The sequence below is a fragment of the Pagrus pagrus genome (assembly GCF_965226575.1).
Source record: "Pagrus pagrus genome assembly, chromosome: 16".
In the NCBI taxonomy this organism is placed as follows: Eukaryota; Metazoa; Chordata; class Actinopteri; order Spariformes; family Sparidae; genus Pagrus; species Pagrus pagrus.
The window spans coordinates 826,321-838,820 of NC_140200.1; the positions used below are offsets into that span (position 1 = coordinate 826,321).

A 12,500-nucleotide genomic window follows, 5' to 3' on the forward strand; every position below is an offset into this window, starting at 1 on the left:
GTACGTCAGAAACAGGCCAATCAGAAAGATCCAGAAATCCTCATCGTCAGAGGATTTACACCTTTGATCCTCCTGTACAGTCTGATACGACTCTGATATCTGTAATAGTTACACACATTATTATATATTATTGTATGGAGGACCAGAGCTGCCAAAATCGAAAAAGAAAGAACTCAATAAATGCATTAATATGGCATTCGATTAATAATATTCAAAATAAATGTTGGCATTAATGAATTTATAAAATGTGACATAAAATGATATTTCTGTTCTGCTCCTGTATTTATTTACCTTTGTATTAATTCCTTAACTTTTTGCTTTCAATTTTTCTAATTCATTGTTAAATTTTGTATGTTTATTTCTGTATTTTTGGAACAACAGAGTATGGAGGACCGAAACTGCTGAACATCAAAGACAAATAAAGAAAGAAATTAATCAATGCATGAATAAATATGGCAGTAAAAAACAATATTTTTAAAGAATGTAGGCTTTGATTAATTTATCAAATGTGTAAAATTGATAATTCTGTTTTAATCTGCTTCTGAATTAATTCCCCTTTTTATTTCTCTCCCATTTCATTTATATTTTATTCTTTACCGTTTCATTTTTAAATCGATGTGGGAGCGAGGCATGTATATCGATCCACGCGCTCTGATGTCGATCAACCAATAGGTGAAGTTTACAGCCCCTTTATTTGCAAAATGGCACAGAAGTGGATAAAGAAATGTAAAAATAGATACAAAAATAAAATAATATACAGAAATAAAATAACTTTGAGGACATAAACAGGGAGGATTAATCATTCTAAAAAAAAAAGGGAAATTAAATAAATGGGGGAATTTACACAACAAGTAGATAAATACAGAGAAAAGTTCAAACAGATTTATTACTTTATGTCACATTAATGCAGTGTCGGCAGAGTTATTTCATCAATTTTTTCTTACTGTTTTTTTCCTTCAACAGCAACGAGGACAAAATGATGTGGCGATAACTGAGCACACGTTTATAGATTAGTTCTTTATATGAATTTGATTATTTGCAGGGTTTTTTTTTTAAATGTGTAACTTTAGTCTTTTTTTCCGTCATATTTTTTTGTCTGTTCAGTTTTTTCCAGGACGGACTGAAGGCTGTGGAGAGCCTTAGACCCTCCGTGGAGAAACTGGCTACAGACCTGACCTCGGTGAGTGGAGCACAAATCTCATTTCTGCCTTTTGAGAAACAATAAAATAAAATTATAAAGGTCAAAAGTAAAAGAGCCTGAATTTGTACTTCGGAACAGTGTGTTTGATTCCACCTCTGAAAAATACCACAAATCATCTGAAACACAGCGGCCATCAGTAAGTTTATATCATAAGTATAAAATATGCGTCTCTTCTTCTGTGGTGTTCAGATTAAACAGACTCAGGATGGAGAGAGGAAACAGCTGACTCAGGTCCGAGACGTCCTGAAAACATCGCTGCAGTCGGAAAACAAAGAGGTCGGAACCTGTTTTTACTGTTACTACGACTACCAGGGAGGTTTACACCGGAGGTGGTTGGATGGTTGGTTAGATGGTTGTTTGGTTTGTTGGTTGGACAGTTGGTTGGTTGGTTGGACGGTTTGTTGATTGGATGGTTGGTTGGTTGGACGGTTGGTTGGTTGGTTGGTCGGTTGGACGGTTGGTTGATTAGATGGTTGGTTGGGTGGTTGGTTGGTTGGTTGATTAGATGGGTGGTTGGTTGGTTGGTTGGTTGGACAGTTGGTTGTTTGGATGGTTGGTTGGTTAGATGGTTGATTGGTTGGTCGGTTGGACGGTTGGTTGGTTGGTTGGTTGGACGGTTGGTTGATTGGATGGTTGGTTGGTTGGTTGGTTGGTTGGTTGGTTAGATGGTTGGTTGGTTTGTTGGTTGGACGGTTGGTTGCTTGGTTGGTTGGACGGTTGGTTGTTTGGATGGTTGGTTGGTTGGACGGTTGGTTGGTTGGTTGGTCGGTTGGACAGTTGGTTGATTAGATGGTTGGCTGGGTGGTTGGTGGGTTGGTTGGTTGGTTGATTAGATGGGTGGTTGGTTGGTTTGTTGGACAGTTGGTTGTTTGGATGGTTGGTTTGTTAGATGGTTGGTTGGTTGGTTGGTCGGTTGGACGGTTGGTTGATTAGATGGTTGGTTGGGTGGTTGGTGGGATGGTTGGTTGGTTGGTTGGTTGGACAGTTGGTTGTTTGGATGGTTGGTTGGTTGGATGGTTGGTTGGACGGTTGGTTGATTAGATGGGTGGTTGGTTGGTTGGTTGGTTGGACGGTTGGTTGGTTGGTTGGTAGGTTGGACGGTTGGTTGTTTGGATGGTTGGTTTGTTGGTTAGACGGTTGGTTGGTTGGTTGGTTGGTTGGTTGGTTGGTTGGACGGTTGGTTGTTTGGATGGTTGGTTTGTTGGTTAGACGGTTGGTTGTTTGGATGGTTGGTTTGTTGGTTAGACGGTTGGTTGGTTGGTTGGTTGGTTGGTTGGACGGTTGGTTGTTTGGATGGTTGGTTGGTTGGATGGTTGGTTGGTTAGATGGTTGGTTGGTTTGGTGGTTGGACGGTTGGTTGGTTGGTTGGTTGTTTGGATGGTTGGTTGGTTGGATGGTTGGTTGGGTTGGGGGTTAGGGGTCAGAGTAAATTATATCTGACGTACCGTGAATGTGGAGGTTAACGCTTTTTCCTGATTGGTCACAGGATGCTCAGGCCAAACAAAATGCAGGTTACAGCCTCCATCAGCTGCAGGGCAACAAGGCTCACGGCACCGAACGCTCCGGAGTCCTCTACAAGAAGAGCGAGGGGTGAGTGAACTCAGTGTCCCACAATCCCACAGGAGAATCACTTCCTGTACAGCCTCTGCCTGCAGGGGGCAGAGTTGTTCACACTGCTGCTGTGTTGTTTACCCCTGGAAACTCCCACAGAGTCCTGACTCAGTTCTGTTTGATTATAGCTCTTTGTTTAGTTTAGTGTGTTATGTGTTATGATCATTGACTGATTGATTTTTATAATTTAACAGGAAATAAACAAAAGGATCAATAATGTGTTCTCAATAACTCGTGTCTCGTCCTCAGACTGAGGAAAGTGTGGCAGAAGAGGAAGTGCTCGGTGAGGAACGGTTTCCTGACCATCTGCCACGGCACGGTAAGACACCACAACCTCTTCTCCTATTGGTCCAGCTGCATGAGAAGCTCCACCCTCCCGCTTGCATGTCCATCAGCCAATTAAAATCCTCCTTCTGGGTTTTGCTTTTCATTTTAACTGGGGAAAGAAAATCTCAGTTTTTTTTATTTAGCTTCTTATTTTTTTTCTTCTTTTTGTTCCTTCTTTCTTTTATTTTGAAGTTTTTACATGAAGAGTCAAACGGCCAATCAGGACAGAGCATGCAGCAGAGGAAGAGAAAGAGGAGGAGAAGGAAGAGCATAAGGAAAAGGATGAAGGAGAGAAGGGTGGGGGGGCGGGGCTTCTGTCTCTGCTTCAGCCTTCAGAAACACAAACCTCATATCAGTTTCACAAAACTGTTGTTTATGTGGTTTTCCATCAAACTGAGGCCGGTTCAGACCTGGTCTCAACATCCGTCCTGACTGACCTGATCCGAGGTCGACAGTACAGCCGATCACTCAGACCACAGTGAGACAGATAATATAGGCTTCTTCTTAGGAGAAAGTCACCAAACTCACTTGAAAAATGTCTCGATTTAGTGTGTTGTTGAGTTCTTGTATATTCAGAAAATGTTATACGAGGAGTTCACCAGACTCCCTTCATGAATCGCACAATTTTAAGAGGATCGCTGAGTGAGGAGAAACTTAGCAAACGTGAAACTCTGTCTCTGACAGACTCTGAATCATTGTCTCCTTCTTGTAACTTCAGCATTAAATGAAACAGTCAGTTGTGTGTTTCCTTGTACAAAGTGTCAGTTTGTGGCAGCATGGCTGTACCAGCCTGTCTGCTTCTGTGTCTAAAGTGCTAAAGTCTTACCTGCCAACATTTAGCAGCTGTTTGAACACACTGTTTACACTGATTTCACCATTTACACTCAATTTATGAAAGAAGAAACATGTTATTGATCTAAACATGTCACATTTTACAAACACACTAAACAGTAACCAGTATAGGCGACTTCTTTGTCCCCAGACTCCCTTAACAAATGTGTCTGTTTAGTGAGTTGTTGAGTTGGAGACACTTTATAAACTGTGTGAAACTCTGTCTCTGACTGATTCTGACTGATTTGTTCCTTCTTGTAAATTCAGCAAATGTTCTACATGAACTTCTTTCTGTCTTTGAGCAGAAACATGGAGTCTGTTTGTTAATGTCAGGTGTGAACAGGGTCTAAGTGACTCTGAACAACTAGTGTTCATGATGATGTCACGAGGATCAGCCTGAGGGGAACATGAATAAACTCAACAATCCATCCAGTAGACAAAGATAACATGTAGGGCTGTAGCTATCGATTCTTTTTGGAATCGATTAATCTAGCACTTTATCGATCGATTAATCGATTAATCGTATATATATATTTTTTGCATTTTTAAACAACCAAAACAAATAATGCATGACGAAAATGATGTGGCTGTAAAATGATCAACCATTTGGCTTTTATTTCTTTAAATAACAGAGGTATTTCTTACAACTCCAACATTTGGCTCCAAAACTTTATTGCAATTTACTCATTTAGTGCAAGTGCAAACAATTAAATAACAATACAGTTTCAACTTACTGTAAAACATGTATAACATGTAACACTATGAATCAATACAAACTTAAATAGTAACGGCCATTTTGCCTTAGTGTTGTCTTATACAACATTACAAAAAGGGATTGCACCTTCTAACCACCTACTAACAAATAATATATAATCTCTGGGATAGGCCTATTTGCTATGGTAACCTAGCAACCTATGTGTGTGCACGCATGCTGTGTTATATATAATTTTATGTTATACACAGCACCAAATCACAACAGAAGTCATTTAAGGTCACTTTTCCTATAGAACCGGTCCGGACCGTGTTCATTTAATTAATAATTTCTTCATCGTCGCGCATCTACAATTCTCCTCCGCTCTGTTTTACGAAGGGAGGAGCTCCGGACCGACGTAAACAAACACACGTGCACACACACTTACAGACAGACAGAGAGAGAGAACATGTCCCGTCGGTCTCAACTGTCTGTAAAGCAGATATCATACCTACGTTTTTTAAACGCGCACAAACTGATTCTGCTCTGGCATGTCATCTCGAGCCTTCGCAGCTCTCCGTCGTGGTGGCGGATACGCAATGCAATCTCCTGCTGGAGAACCAGCGTGAGGACGTGAGTTTAGAGGACCAATCACAGCCCTTGCCGTCTCCGTTTCCCCGCGACGGAGTGCCGGACACTCCGCGCCCGGAGAGTACGGAGAGGCTCTCCGGCTCTCCGGCGACGGAGAGGGCTCTCCGTGTCCGTGTACGGCACTTTACGCAGTAGTATTAACAACGGTCCGTGTGGAACATTCAAGATCCCTGCGCGTCATAGGAATTTAACGACGCTTCGAGGCAGAGTTTTTGCCTCGACCAATTTTTGTAATCGAGTAACTCGAGTAACTCGATGAATCGTTACAGCCCTAATAACATGTAAACCTCTTGGTGGCGCTAGAGGAGAAGTCAGAGGACCACAGCAGTCTGAGGCTTCTTCATCTGGTCACCATGGACACATCAGAGTATTTGTTTAATTATGTCTCACTGGTTCATTGGATATTGAACACTCACCCTCTGCCCTTCTTCTTGTCTCTCAGGCTAACAGACCTCCAGCCAAGCTCAACCTGCTCACCTGCCAGGTGAAGAGGAATCCAGACGAGAAGAAGAGCTTCGACCTGTTCTCACGTACGCTGCAGACGCACGCTCGCCTGTCAGAATCACATGAAACATCGTCTCGTCCTCTCGTCTGTTGTCTCATTCCTGTCTGTTTCCTCCTCAGACGACCGCACGTATCACTTCCAAGCTGAAGACGAGGCCGAGTGTCAGATGTAAGTCGTAGAAGCTTTGACCCCCCCTGACCTGACCTTTGACCTCTGTTTGACTGTGACCTGATGTCTTCTGTCTGTCCAGCTGGATGTCGGTGCTGCAGAACAGTAAAGAGGAGGCGCTGAACAAAGCGTTCAAAGGCGACCAGAACGAAGGCGAGAACAACATCGTCCAGGAGCTGACCAAGGCCATCGTAGGAGAGGTGAAGAGGATGAGCGGCAACGACGGCTGCTGCGACTGTGGAGCTGCTGGTCAGTACTACTGCAGTACTACTACTGCAATACTACAGTACTACTACTACAATACTACAGTACTACTTCTACTACTGTCAGCTGTAGAGGAAGCAGCAGTGTCAGTGTGTCTGAGGTGAACTGTGTACTTGTACACAGCTGCAGTAACATTCCTGAGCTGTCGGTCAGACGAGTTTCTGCAGAAGAGGAAGCTGCAGAGTTTCAGTGTGAAGCTGCTGCTGCTGCAGGAAGTGAAGAGTTTGAGGCGAGCCGTCTGTCAGCAGCTCAGGTTGTTGTTTCAGTTTGCCTGGACTACAAACATGGAGTCACAGTCACTGGCTGTGTCTCAATTCAGGGGCTGCAGAAGTGCGCATTTGAAGGCCAATTACGTCACAACGCTGCATCCTTCGCGCCCTCCCATATCCCAAGAGTCTTTGCGCCCAAAAAAGAAAGACAGAAAGAAAATTGCGACATCATGTGGCGTAGATCATCACTTTCGCGGGCCTGGGCGGCAGAAATCGTGATGTAAGGGTAAGGGGCGGGAACATCTGGTGACGCAACCAGGAAATGCTCCCAAGGCTGGACCGTCCCATTTAACAACGGTGGACGCGGCTTTCGAGGCCCTGAATTGAGACACAGCCACTGTGATGAAGACACGGGGTGTTGAGCTGTACTGCAGTCAGCCACCGGGGGGCGGTCCTGTCCTCTGTTTGTTGGTGTTTTAGCTAACTTCCTGTCCGCTCTGCAGTTAGCAGTCTCCTCCCTCCTCTCTACATCACCACACCTGCCACACCTGCCCTGTACAGGGTCTCATTCATCCATGGAGGTCTAGGTTGGCATGTAATCTGTAAAGTAACTAGTAACTAAAGTTATCAAATAAATGTTGTGGCGTAAAAAGTAAAATATTTACCTCCAAAATGTAGTGGAGTGGAAGTATAAAGAAGTAGAGAATGGAAAAACTCAAGTAGACTACAAGTACCTTGAATTGTACGTGAGTGCAGTACATGAGTAAAAATCACTTATTTCACTCAAGGACACAACTGTCAACCTCTTGGTGGCGCTAGAAGTCACACTGAAGTCAGTTGACACCTGAACAGAACCCAGTCCAGTCCAAACAGTTGTTGAGATCTTTCAGTCTGACACCAGAACATTTAAACCGTCTCCGTCTCGTCCCGTCAGCTCCCACCTGGCTCTCCACCAACCTCGGGGTCCTGATCTGTATCGAGTGCTCGGGGATCCACAGGGAGATGGGGGTCCACTACTCCAGGATCCAGAGTCTGGACCTGGATGTCCTGGGAACCTCGGAGCTGCTGGTGAGTCTACTTCACTGTCTCCTGAAGAGAGACGGAAATTTGAGCGTCGACTCAGAATATCTTCTGTGGGTCTGTTGTTAGTTTTTCAGGAAGGCTCAGGTTTGTCGTCTCTCCTCAGTTGGTTCTGTGAAGTTTTGTTGTTTGCCAACTGAAATATTTGCCTCCAAGATGTCGTGGAGGAAAAGTGTAAACTTACTGAAAATGTAAATACTCAAGTAAAGTACAAGTACCTCAAAATTGTACTTTTTGCAGGTATATAATTGTATGTTGTGTAGAACGTTTAACTCAAAAGCAAAATTAATCTTCTGACAGTTTCACTGATTAAATAAAATCTGACTCTTTTGGTTCATCAGATCATTAACTGTCGTTCAGTATTAACATTACAGCTGATGTTGTGTTTAAGTTGGCGAAGAACGTGGGAAATGCCAGCTTCAACGAGATCATGGAGGCAGACCTGTCGGCGCAGGACGTCACCAAACCTAATCCGACCAGCGACATGTGAGTGACGTGCAAACAGGAGGTCTGAGCTGTGAAGGCAGACAAACTCTGACTGTCTCTGTCCTTTGCAGGCAGATGAGGAAGGACTACATCACGGCCAAGTACACGGAGAAGCGCTTTGCTCTGCGACTTTGTGCCGACGCCGCGTCCAGACTGCAGGTTCTGTACGAGGCCGTCAGGAACAGAGACATCCTGTCTCTGATCCAGGTCTACGCTGAGGGGGTGGACCTGATGGAGGCCAGCTCACAGCCCAACGAACACGTACGACTACAACCACAGTTCAAGTTATAAGCTTCACTTTGTGGGGTCCAAAATAAAAAAGGTTCGGGGCAGAGATACATAGATAAATAATTACCGAGAGAGAAGCTGCTGCCGCATCCTGCCTCTGCCAGTTAAAGAAGAAAAGATGAAAACTAAGTATTAATGTCCCACAGACGTGTTGTTGTCACGGTGTCATGAAGCTCAGCTCGCTCTCCCTCCGTGACTCGGACTCAAACTGTCCTGATGTCTCTGTGGTTTTAAACACGGCAGCAGTGAGGTCGGTCGGTGAATGTGATGATGTTTGGTCTCGCTCCATCTGTGTGGGTGGTGTTTGAGTTTGTGTGTGTTTCTGTCAGGAACCTGGAGAGACGGTGCTCCACCTGGCGGTCCGTATGGGCGACAGAAACTCCCTCCACATCGTGGACTTCCTCGCCCAGAACAGGTCTGAACTGCAGAGACATTAATGTCTGAAACCGTCCCTGTGTCACGGTCGTTTAGTGACGACAGCTGAGCGAGTTACGCTGACATGAACATTTACCAATGCAATGACAGAAAACAGCTCAGGAACAACAATTAAGCAAATGTAGGCTAGGCTCAACGATGCTAGGCTAGGCTAAGTCCAGAAAATCAAACTTGTTTGTTCAAGAGGTTTTTTTTATGAAACAGACATTAATACACTGTTGAATTCATTAGTCACAAATATTATTTCATACTGAACTTAAATAATGAATAATCAGATAAATAATGTTGAAGGTGTTTCTGACTGAATCATCTGAAGCTCCACTGACTGTTTCCTCTCAGAGTGAATTGCAGCTGATTATTTTAACACGACCCAAACAAAACCTTCTGAACTGTTTCCACGTCTGTTCATCTCTTTTATTTTTCACTTTATAAACTTTGTGCATCAGTTTCTGATTGTTGTGTTTATATTTGTGAACTCGTCTGATCGGTGTTTTATTTTATCTGGTGCTTTTATTAAGAACCAACAGGCTTTTGTTCATGTTCAGGATGTGCAGCTTCCAAGTAGAATCGGGGTCAGTTGTGACCGAGCCCGACCCGGACAGGCGTTCTGTTCCTGACGTCTGAACCGGACCCACTGAGTTTGTGTAACCATGCTTACTAGTTGTTCCCATGGTTACAGCTTGCCTGTTTACCCTGATCACAGACGTGTACAGCGTAGCGTCCTGTTTTCACTAAAAGATCTTGAAAGCACCGTGTCAGTTGGCGTCAATGAACCCGATCAGAACCGGGACATCATTTCTAAGTTTAAGTCCGAACTGGGTCAAGTGTGCATTAAGGAGAAGAGTGTTAGTGACGTGTGTGTGTGTGTGTGTGTGTGTGTGTGTGTGTGTGTGTGTTTCAGTGGTAACCTGGACAAGCAGACGGCCAGAGGCAGCACAGCGCTGCATTACTGCTGTCTGACGGACAACAGCGAGTGTCTCAAGCTGCTGCTGAGAGGAAAAGCTTCAGTGTCCATCAGTGAGAACACAAACACAATGAACTGAACCTTAATGACACATGATACATCACATGAGCTTTAATCCAGATACAAACCAACAGAGGAGCTGAAGACACTGAATCACTGTCGATCTTATTCAGATCTAACTGTCATGATGGAGGCAGACATTTTGTGTCAGAAATGTCCGACTCAGCTTCTTGTAAGTTTGGTCTGAATGAAGCAGAGTTAACAGCCACAGTTCATAGTAACCTAAAGTCTACAGTGGATAAATCTAAACGGACACTATGCTAACATGCTAACAAGCTACGATTCTGAATATCAGCATATTAAAGGTGCAATATGTAGTTTTAGCGTAAAACACTTAAATTAACGACATTCAGCAGAACGTGAAGAAACAACAGTGTTGACATTGTGTCAAAGACGTCTTCGTACTGTTCTGCAGAGATATCTGTTGAAGTTAGCATGCTAACGTTAGCATGCCAGCCACTTTGTACACGAGGCAATAGTCTGACAGCGAACAACACCACCACTTCCCCAGAGCTCTGAGCTCCAAGTCCAGGCAGAGTCAGCTAATTGGAGCGCTAGCTGCACAGCTAGCTGAGCTAACTAGCTAACGGCAGCACCTAGCAGTTACTCTGGTAATATGCTGCCCCCTGTTTGTTTGAGGTGTGAACTCAACAAAGGGCCTTTTTTTTATTACATATTGCACCTTTGAATATGCAACATGCAGAACTGACCAACCGCCAAGTTCAACACAAATCATTAACGTTGTTTCTTCACATTCTCCTGATAATTATAGTTTATTGTTTGAAACTATCCCCTGTTGCACCGTCATCAGCCATCTTTAAATGTATTTGCCTTGATGGAAGGTAAAGGTGGAACAGCAGTTCAGGCTCCAGGTGTGCAGAGAGACCCACAGCATGAACACAAACCTGAGCTCGTTTGTCTCCACAGCGAATGAAGCCGGAGAGACGCCGCTGGACATCGCCAAACGTCTCCGACACACTCAGTGTGAAGAACTGGTGAGACTCGTTATATATTTGTCTTTATGTGTTTTCTTTTATGAGATTAGTTGTTTTGTTTATCTAATCTGAGAAGATGTCTCTATATTCTCTCTCTATATATATTAGACGTATATATCTATAATTAAAACAAAATAATGCTAGGCTAAGCTAGGTCCAGACACCGAAAGTTGCATGAACCAACATTAATACATTGTGGTAAATTCACATAAATGTGAGTTTAGTTTGATACTGAAATTACAGGATTCATTCACTTTTTACTGTTTATTTTGGAGTGAGACGCTGTGATCTAATAAAAAACAGTCAGTCAATCTTTCACAGGTAAGTTTTGACATATTCATCACAAAAACTTTTTCATGACTATTTATCTCTTTTATTTTCACGTCTTAATTTTCTTTTTATTCATGTGAGTTGGTCCCTGATTGTTTTCCTGTTTATATTATATATATTTATATATTTGCAGTAACCCGTCTGAACGGTGCTTTATTAATTAAGATTCCTTCATTTTGTATTAAAAACACTGTATGTGTTTGTTTGTTTCAGCTGACTCAGGCTCAGACAGGAAAGTTTAACGTCCACGTTCATGTTGAGTACGAGTGGCGTCTCCAGAACGAGGACCTGGATGAGAGCGAGGACGAGATGGAGGACAAGGTCAGCTGGTGTTATGTTAAACAGCTCACAGACGTGCGGAGATGATGATGTGTTGACACGAGTCTTGTTCCCTGCAGCCCATCCCTAACCGCCGCGAGGAGCGTCCGGTCAGCTGCTTCATGCCGGGCAGCAGCCCACTGCAGCCCAACCTGGCGGCGTTGGCCCGGGACGCCGCCGGCCTGGTGCGGGACAAACAGCGGTCTCAGGTGCCCAGTATGATGATCAGCAACGAGACCTACGGCACCATGCTGGACCTCAACCTGCCGCCACCGGGACCAACGCCACCGCTGCCGCCCAGAGCACCCAACAGAGGTCAGAGGCTGGGAGTCGATTTTAGCTAAACCCAAGAGACTCAACACTTAGATCAGAAATATCTCCTCTGACTCCCTCCGACAAGACGCTTGTGTTCTGGCCTGTGGTCCGTCGGTCGCTCAGCCTTTCGTCTGATTGACTGAAATGATAATTATTAGAAGCTAACTTATATTTTTTGTTTGTGTGTTTTGGGGGGGCTTTTATTTGAGACTGCACCCTGCTTCACTTTCTGTCTTTCACTTAAATCAAAAAGTGACGATCAGAACATGTTTCTTTGAGTCCCTGCAGGTTCAGGACCCAGTAAACCCGGTGGCATAGAAACGGTAGGAAGACAGCGGTCGTCCTCCGACCCCCACAACCCTCTAACCCCTGAGAGGAACTCCTCCATGTACGGTGAGTGTCGCTTCCTGTCAGCTTCATACTGATGATAACAACATAAACAACATCGACACATTAAAGATCCGCTCACCACCTCCTGCAGAGGTCAGCTGAAACCTCTGACCTGAAAATGACAGGAAATAAAACCTTTTCACAATAAAACTACAGAAAAACAATAATGAAAACAACAACTGCAATTATTAGCCAGTCATTTTCTGTAAAATTACAGTAATATTTTTTACAGTGTGCTGCAGTCAGGTTGATAAACAGGAGTGAAGAGTTAAAAGTAACCTCTGAGCTCTCCTCCCGTCGGGACACGGCTCCGGATCAGAGCAGAACCTGATGGTGTTTATTCCTCCAGTGCTGTCCGAGAGTTTCAACAGGAAAACGATC

The 12,500-nt window shown here is 44.0% G+C and overlaps 2 protein-coding genes across 2 annotated transcripts in view; one reads left to right on the forward strand and one right to left on the reverse strand.

Annotated features, from left to right (window-relative positions):
- LOC311271337 (uncharacterized protein) overlaps positions 1-12,500 on the reverse strand; it is a gene marked incomplete at its 3' end in the record, with an annotated part of 304,448 nt that overhangs the window by 79,283 nt on the left and 212,665 nt on the right. The window lies entirely within an intron of this gene.
- asap2b (ArfGAP with SH3 domain, ankyrin repeat and PH domain 2b) overlaps positions 1-12,500 on the forward strand; it is a 28,892-nt gene that overhangs the window by 13,779 nt on the left and 2,613 nt on the right. Inside the window, exons 8-23 of the mRNA XM_084376761.1 lie at positions 1,105-1,180; positions 1,391-1,477; positions 2,688-2,791; positions 3,062-3,131; positions 5,755-5,842; positions 5,937-5,985; positions 6,068-6,234; positions 7,393-7,526; positions 7,930-8,024; positions 8,096-8,285; positions 8,642-8,727; positions 9,649-9,764; positions 10,699-10,766; positions 11,310-11,417; positions 11,495-11,729; positions 12,018-12,122. Coding sequence (XP_084232887.1) covers positions 1,105-1,180; positions 1,391-1,477; positions 2,688-2,791; positions 3,062-3,131; positions 5,755-5,842; positions 5,937-5,985; positions 6,068-6,234; positions 7,393-7,526; positions 7,930-8,024; positions 8,096-8,285; positions 8,642-8,727; positions 9,649-9,764; positions 10,699-10,766; positions 11,310-11,417; positions 11,495-11,729; positions 12,018-12,122 — 1,778 coding nt within the window. The remainder of the gene's footprint in view (positions 1-1,104; positions 1,181-1,390; positions 1,478-2,687; positions 2,792-3,061; positions 3,132-5,754; positions 5,843-5,936; positions 5,986-6,067; positions 6,235-7,392; positions 7,527-7,929; positions 8,025-8,095; positions 8,286-8,641; positions 8,728-9,648; positions 9,765-10,698; positions 10,767-11,309; positions 11,418-11,494; positions 11,730-12,017; positions 12,123-12,500) is intronic.